General features: G+C 38.1%; 1 protein-coding gene across 1 annotated transcript; it reads left to right on the plus strand.

Annotated features, from left to right (window-relative positions):
• Positions 1-6,928: 6,928 nt before the first annotated feature.
• LOC149144030 (putative protein phosphatase 2C 9) lies at positions 6,929-7,637 on the plus strand. Its single transcript, XM_089452023.1, has 2 exons — positions 6,929-7,175; positions 7,477-7,637. The coding sequence occupies exons 1-2, from the start codon at positions 6,929-6,931 to the stop codon at positions 7,635-7,637; spliced, it is 408 nt and encodes a 135-aa protein (XP_089308149.1).
• The last annotated feature ends 670 nt before the right edge of the window (positions 7,638-8,307 follow it).

Here is an 8,307-nt window from a genome sequence, read left to right on the forward strand (position 1 = left end):
AAGATACCTCATCCTACATGTATACATTAATTGTTATAGAGTTGAAATCAATAAGAAATTATTTAAAATTTATAATAATTTTAGGCTAACATAATGCCGCAAGGAACATATAACAGGTATGATAAAATAGATATAATGATATCATAAATAGTCAAAATCATTCTAATTAAGAACCTAAAAGAACACCAAAAGTCAAATCATCAGTTCAAATTTTGTACTATCATGCTAAAGGATTAAAACCATGTTAAAAATTGAAAGTTTTCTGAGAAATTTTCAAGAAATTTACCTAGTAGTCAATAAATTAAAAAGAGATTTTCGTGCCCACTCTTAGCAAGCTCCTTTGTGATGAGGAGAGACTAATATAAATTAATTTACTCATGAAGAAAGTACAATACATATTCCATTTTTTATTTTCATAAATGCAAATAAAAAATGATATTCTCACATCAAGGACAATAAGTGCAATTAAATCCAATCATAGGAAAAAATCCTTCACCAACAGATGGATGTCACCTATATTTTTTGTTAATTATAGAAGCTTAGAGGTTTTGATTTCAAATTTCTACTTCTCTAGACACATTGTTGGAAATGATTCCAAGTTATCAAGCAATTGAAAAACTATCCACTTAAAAACAAGCTTTTAATGAAGTGCATTTCATGACTTTCTTCACAAAAATTTTCAATTCAACAGACTAGTTCAACAAAATATTCCGAATCATGTATTCAGCCCACTCACAACTCCAGTAGTGAATTCAAATATCCTTACATGTTAATTTCTTCTACTACACAACAATTCATTTTCTACAAAGCTCAATCCCAAATTTAACAGGAATTTGCTTGGCATAATCTAATATACAAATTCCAGATTCAATTCAATAGTGTCAACCATTCATCCTTCAGAGAATTGAACCAACAAATCATACTGATTCAATAACCTCTACCTTTTACAATCTTTATCTTACTGTATTCTCAACAAAGAAAAAAAGAAAGTTATTTTGTTTAAAATGACCTGTGAAAGAATTATGTGTTTTATTGAGGAAAAAGTAACAAACCTATTAATAGTGGATGTGAAGAAACACAATAGATTATGATAATTATAATAGTAATTTTCTTTTTTTATATAGGCGTGATAAGTAAGGTTTTAGCCAAAAACACATCCAATGGAGGAAAGGATTTAGTATGTAGTTAAAACTAAAAGTAGTATACTTTTTATAAAACTCATTTTTTTGCAGTAGAGATTAGATGTAAATTACTTCTTGAAAACTACAATTTGAATTTGTATTGAAATATCAATATTGAAATATCAAAGAAGAGTTATATATACAAATAAATAATGATAGGAATGAGGATGTATGAACATTAAAATAATGGTAGACGAGAGGAGTTTGCACAATGGTGATTAAGCAAAGAAAATAAAGAAAGGAATAACTCAAATCAAAATGTACGCAAAATCCATTTAAAAGAATTTCCCTTTGAAAAACACTCTGAACAACTCGGGTGGGAAACAATTTTCACTTGACAAAGTGTAGATTCAATTGCGATCATGTGACAAATGGAGACAATGAGTTAAAGAAGGAAGTTCAAGTACGCCTGTTAACTTGGTACTGATGAAAATAACAGTGTCGTTGATAACTAGAGCGAACCCTTCCCTCAGAGAATGGCATGACCAAGAGAGTTTCAAGTGAAAACAACCCTTTCCTACCTGTTGTTCCATTGCAAGCAATTTTTTTCATGTTCAATGGCTAAGAAGGAGATGGTATTTGTATTTGTATTTATACATGTTTGTTGTTCCGTAAAAAGAGAGTGTGTTTTATAAGGATATTTGAAATAGAGGTAGTCTCTCTGACTGAAAGGATCCTTTGCAAGTGGATGTGATGCTGTTGACCAATGAAGACAATGAGTAGACTCAATTGAATTAAGAGTGTTTCAGGCTAAAAGCCAGAAGATTATATTATTATATATGTTGTCGTGGTTTGTTGATTTGGTTTCATCACCTAATGAAATGACACTGCTACATTATATATGTAGAGCTAGTTGCATTCTATAATGGACAATTCAATTCTAAATGAGTTATTGGTTTGGTTTCACTTGAAAATACTTATGAGTTTGTGGTTGCGTTTTTCCCCAGTGCAAGCACCACCTGACCTCACATAATTTTTCCCAACTGTTCAAGGCTCAATTGTGTTACCTATCCATCCAGTTTGAATTCTTATTGCTAAGTTGAAATGAAAATTAGTATTCTTATTTTATTGCCCTTTATTACTTTGCATGAAGAAACCATAATAGATAATATGGTGGATAGAGAACAAGGAGATAATATTACAGTATATCATATGGCCCAAATAATCACATGGGAGATAATCATATTGTGGGGAAGAATGTTGAGAAATGGAAACAAGAAATTCCAGTTTAATTTGTCCTTGAATTAAATTGAGAATTAAAGTCGAATTCTATTCTCATAGCAACTTGTAAATAGTTAATTAAGTTTAATTAACTTATTTAGCTTAGGAATTTCAAGTTGGAAGTATTTCTTAAGTCATATATATGTTCTCCCTATTTTATAGGGGTCTAGGATGAGTTAAGTATGAGTTGTAATTATTTAACTCAGTTTACTGAGTTAAGTCCAGTTAAATTAGTTCCAAACTGTTTGAGGAACTAATAGCGAGTTAACAGTCAGTTTGTGCACAAATACATTAACTAGTGCTACTCTAGTTAACTAAAGATTCCCTCATCAGAAACTCATGCATGTCGATTATGAGAAAGACCTAGTTGAGACTAGAGTGTAGGGATAATGTACTATCAATTGTATGATTTACTCAGTTGTATAGATCATGCATGTAATCAGGAACTCAACCTTGAAGGGGTTGCGCAGTTTTGGATGCACTGGCCTCCCATTAATATGGGTTGATCAGTCATAGGAATTGCACAAGGAAATAGGGAATTGGAGAGCAAGAGAATTGGCTAAGTGTTGGCCAGGAGTTTACTTGTGAGTTGGAGATTGATTTTACTGAGTGCTGGGATTGTTATTGAGAGAAAAAGTGTTGTACTATCATATTGGATTTCTAATATATGCAATACAGATAATGGGGTTTTGAGTTGTTTCTTTCCCCGGATATTTATTGTGTTATGTGTATTTGATTATCTTCCTCTTGTCGATTATTGTTTTCATCGATCTATTGGCTTTCGCTGGTTGATAGTAGAAGTAGTTTCTTATCTATTAATTTAGTACATTGCATGAGCTTGTAAATCTAGAGGATTTTCTACATGGTATCAGAGCTGAGAACAATATATTAGAGGATATTTCGAAGTTTGAGTATGCCTTGGAAGGAAACTCAAATTTTGTAGTCTGGAGGGACATGATGGAGGCTATTCTAGAAGATAATGGCTTGAAGGAATTCTTTGATCAAGAAGTCCCCAAGCCAGCAACATCGGATGCATAGAACTTGGCCGAATGGAATAAATGTGTGGTGAAGGCCAAGTGGATAATCCTTGAGGGAGTTCGAGACCACATTGTCTCGAGTCTCCATGGAAAGGAACTTCGTATGCTATGTGGAAAAAATTGTCGGATTTGTATCATAACAACAGTGACCAAAGGAAATTGGCACTAAAGGACAAACTTCGAAAAATCAAAATGGAGAAAGGCGAGACGATTTCAAATAACTTGACCAAGTTCACTCAATGTCGTGATGAACTTGGAAGTGTTGGAATCATGGTTGTAGAAGAAGATATGGTGAGTCTTTCATTTCTAGGACTCCCAAAGAGTTAGCATAGTTATAAGGACCCTGTCAATGGTTGGGAGAAGCTTCCAAATTGGGAAAGACTGTGCTCAGATTTGATGCAGGAGGACATTAGGAGGAGCACCAGGGATGGCTCTTCATCAAATACCGATGTTGAAGAGAAATGTGCCTTAGTGACTAAGGTGAAGAAAGGGAAAGGGAAAGCTTCCCATTCCAAATCAGATTCTTATCATGGAGGTAAGAAGAAAGACATGACGGAAGTTAAATGCTTTCATTGTCATGCTTTGGGCCATTTTGCTACAAATTGTCCACTCAAAAATTCCAAGAAGAAGTCCTCAGGAGGAGCGGTGGGTGAGGCTTTGGCCTCTCAATCCGAATTAGACTTTTCTCTCATTGCATGCATGGTGTCATCAATGATGGGAAGTGTATGGAACTTAGACAGTGGAGCTTCATTACACATGACTGGTAACAAAGAGTTATTCAGTGACTTGGAGGAGAAAGATCTCTAGATGCATATTGAGATGGGTGACGACGAGAAGTATAGGTCTAGTGGATTGGGCACGGTTACTTTTCAGAGGGAGCATGGGCCTCCACTCACCTTGAAGAATGTTATGTATGTGCTTGGATGAAGACAAACTTGGTATCCATTTCTATGCTTGAGGATAGGGGCTATGATGTGATCTTCTCGAAAGGAGAGGCGTTCCTTCGACACATAGTCACGGGTCAAGTAAAGAAGATAGGGATTCCTGTGAAGAATATCTATAAGTTGGAGGTAGAGAAGTATGCTTCTTTGAGATCAAAAGTAGAAAGGATGCAGAGTCGAGACGTTGGCGAGTTGTGGCACAGACGATTGGGCCACTTGCATCATGGGGCTTTGAAGATATTGCAGCAGATCTCTACAAGTCTTTGTTAAACACACATGGACAGCACAAAAGATATGAAAGATCAAACATGCAATACAATTTTTATTACCATGAGATATACATTTATAGTACAACATATGACTCTTGGGTTTCAGATCCCAAGGTCTCTTGGACTGCTTTTGTCCATTCGAACTCCACACTAACCCACTTAGGATTAGGTGTCCAACATTCCCCCCCTTAATCCGAAGGGTTATGTATGAGTCCAAGAAAAGAGCTGTAATACAAAATGTGCAAAAAATGCATGGCAGCACTAGGCTGAATGTGCTCTATTAAATGTTGGTAAAAAGGGCGGTGGTTTAAGGATGACCACCAACACTGGAACGCTTAGTGCAGTTCCCGGAACTCTTCCAAAACTGGCAAGAAACTGAAGTTTTCTGCTAGAGGAAGTGATCCTATTGTTTTAAAGAGGGAAACCTTCAACCATAAAAGGGAGGTATCACCCCGCATAAAAGGTAAAACTTCAACCTGAAAAGGGAAGTCTCAACCTATGATGGTTTAAGGATAACCAACAACTCTGGAATGCTTAATGTAATTCCTGGAACTCTTCCAAAACTGGCAAGAAGCTGGAGTCTTCTGCTAGAGGAAGTGTTCTCAATCTGTGTTCACGGGCATCTTTGTCTCTGGCTGCAACTCTGAAACTGGTGTGGCAGGTTGTGGCTCAGGCTCGCTTGATGTGACTTTGAAGCTTGTAGATGACCATGATTTTCCCCCCTGTCAGGTACAAGGTGAGAAGATGGAGAAAACTCAACTGCAAGACTGTTCAATACTCTGGAACAAGTTCTGACATGTGTTTGGAATATCTTCTTGGCTGTTGATGCCCATTGCCAAGAAGCGATCCATCCAAGATGAATCTTTGTTCTTGCAGGACGTTTGTTTTTGAAGCATCTGTGTGAAGAATGGCTGGTTTTATGACAGTGCTTACATGGATGAAGATCAAAACAGTGATCTTTCAAATGGCCAACTCAGTCACAGTGTTGGCATTTTACAATCTGTTGTTGTTGTTGCTGCGGTGGAAGAGGAGTAGAATCTGGAACAGCTGAAACTGAACTGTCATAAGGAGCAGGTGAACTGTCATAAATGAATCCAGCACTCTGAAACTGAATGGGCTTGGCATAGTCTGGAATATGAAAGGACAAGTCCTTGTCATATCCAAGACCAGTTCTGTGCTTGTTGTGGACAAGCTGTTCCCAAGGTCTGATGATGGGCTTGGGAAATGCAGACTGAGTTTCTGCATCTGCATATACAACTGCTGCTTTATTTGAATGAACAGTAATATTATTGACTTGTTGTTTATGGGAGTCTGTTTCAATCCTCTGAACAGGAACAGGTTCAGAATGATGACTCCACTGCTGTAATTCTTCCTGCTGTAGCTTTGTCTCAAGCTGCAAAAACTCAATATTCTCTTGTACATTATACAAACAGGTTCTAATATCAACCAGAGAAGCTTTGCTTATTCTCACTGTATCATGATCTAAGGAATGTATGAGAGTTTTTAAGAACTCTAATATTTCAGTAATTCGAGGCATATTCTTCATTGTCAAAATTACAACCCTTTAAAAGACTGATTACAACTATGACTCAATGAGTAGAAGTAACACCCACTCACAGTATAAAGACACAGAAAAATCCTTTGTAAATGTGCAGCAAATGAATCAAGGAACAGAAACAATAATGAGTTTTAAATACAGTTTCACAACTGGGGCAGCAGCAACTGCAAACTTGTTTGGATCCTTCAAATACTCCTTCACTCTTCAATGTATATCAACACTTCAGTATCAGCTAATGAGAAGAATATACAGCCACACAAATAGTCTCTAAATGGCATCCAAATTGTGATAAACTCATTCTGGTATGGTAGAAATTGACCCAGAATAACAACAGCCAGCAGCAATATATTAAGTAACTAGATAACTGTGTTAAACACTGGAGGAAGACCAACATATGACAAAATACGGGCCATTCAACGCACAGAATTCAATGCTGCAACCAAACTCTCCTTTCAATACAACAACCAACCAAATGATCCTTTCAATACAGTAAAAAAAAAGGCTCTTCATTAGAACGACCCTTTCGATGCTTCTCCATTCATCGCAAGCGCACACAAAGATGGAGGCATTCCACACATTCCAAACTTCAACAAAACATGAACATCATTTTAAAACACACTAATGCACCTTCTTTACACTCAGTGTATCACAGAAGTACTTCATTGTTTAGTATTCCAATGAGTTCAAGCTCCACATGCATATGACAGACCGTGCTGACGAGATGGCGCGCATCGAGTTCGCCGGAGGCAGGGTCATTTACTGGAACGGACACCGCGTCTTGGGTGTTCTTGCCATGTCCCGGGCCATAGGAGACGGTTATCTCAAGCCATATGTAATCGCAGAGTCCGAGGTGAGCTTCACGGCGAGAACAGAGGAAGATGAGTGCCTGATTCTGGCGAGTGACGGCCTCTGGGACGTGATCTCCAATCAGGTCGCATGCGAGGTTTCCAGGAAATGCCTTGTGATTAGTAGCAAGAATTCAAGAACCAAAAATACACGTTGCACCCCGAAGAATAGATATTAAGGCTTCCTGGGATCGAAAACCACCATGCTTGGATGTTAAGGCTTCCTGAGATCCACAACTACTACGCTTATGTTGTCCGAGCTCCCCCGTGAGAGAGCAAGATTTGTTAACAATGCAGCCGTATGGGCCGCCGGGGATTCGATTGCTGGGCAGCCGGAAGGCGGGGTTTCAGGCTTCTTTCACCGGTAGGTTTTGTGAAGCTCGATAAAAAATGATACTGGGATTTGATTAATTTCTGATTGCAGTTTTTCAAATCCTTGCTGCTTCTGATGAAATCTCGGGAATATGGACCCCTTCCAATGTTTCAGACACGGCAACTGCGTCCACTGACCTTCTGCGAAATCCTAGGATGGCATTTATCAGAATTTCTAAATCAAATAAGCTGCCGGAAAACGGACGCATGTGAATCTTGAAACTCTGCACTCAACCGTTGAGAGCGTTGAAACAAATACGAGACGATGAATGTGCTCGAGGAATTGCTATTGCCGAAGAGTAAAGATGGTGGGGTATCACTATATCTACTGCCCATGAGCATGCAAATGCGTTTCAAGATGAAATCTTAGAGGTGTTGTGTTCATTTATTGAGACAGGAATATGTGCCAATAGAAATATCTTTTTATCATGTGAAAGGCGAGGAATAAGGAAAGCTGCCGTCCGTTGGAGAATGCTTCGATGGAGAAAACGCTGCTATGATGCGAATATGATGGACAGAGGCGTTTTTCTTAGAAGAACAGTGCAGAATGGCAGAGACATAATGCGGATATGATGGGCAGAGGGGCGTTTCTATTTCTTGACACCATTCGACCAACTTTCTCCCTTGCCTGTCATAACAGCAGCAAAACATGCAGCGCCACTGTAGCTTCCGCTCCCATCATAGCTCGAACCTGGAAGATGCCCCGACCTTAGATTAACATGAACTCGTTTCTGCTAAGTAGTCAAAAGTCTCCAAGATTCCGAGGGAATCACCTGTCAGGAATCCAAAGTTCAAAACGCACAGAGACCAAATTGTATTTTTTTTTTCGGGAATAAAACAAAAGGAAGAAGAGACGAAGCTCGGCGGATGCAATTCAAAAGTC

The sequence above is a fragment of the Pinus tabuliformis genome, chromosome X (genome assembly GCF_031772625.1).
Source record: "Pinus tabuliformis cultivar Carrire ecotype Pingquan chromosome X, CPIR1, whole genome shotgun sequence".
Taxonomy (NCBI): domain Eukaryota; kingdom Viridiplantae; phylum Streptophyta; class Pinopsida; order Pinales; family Pinaceae; genus Pinus; species Pinus tabuliformis.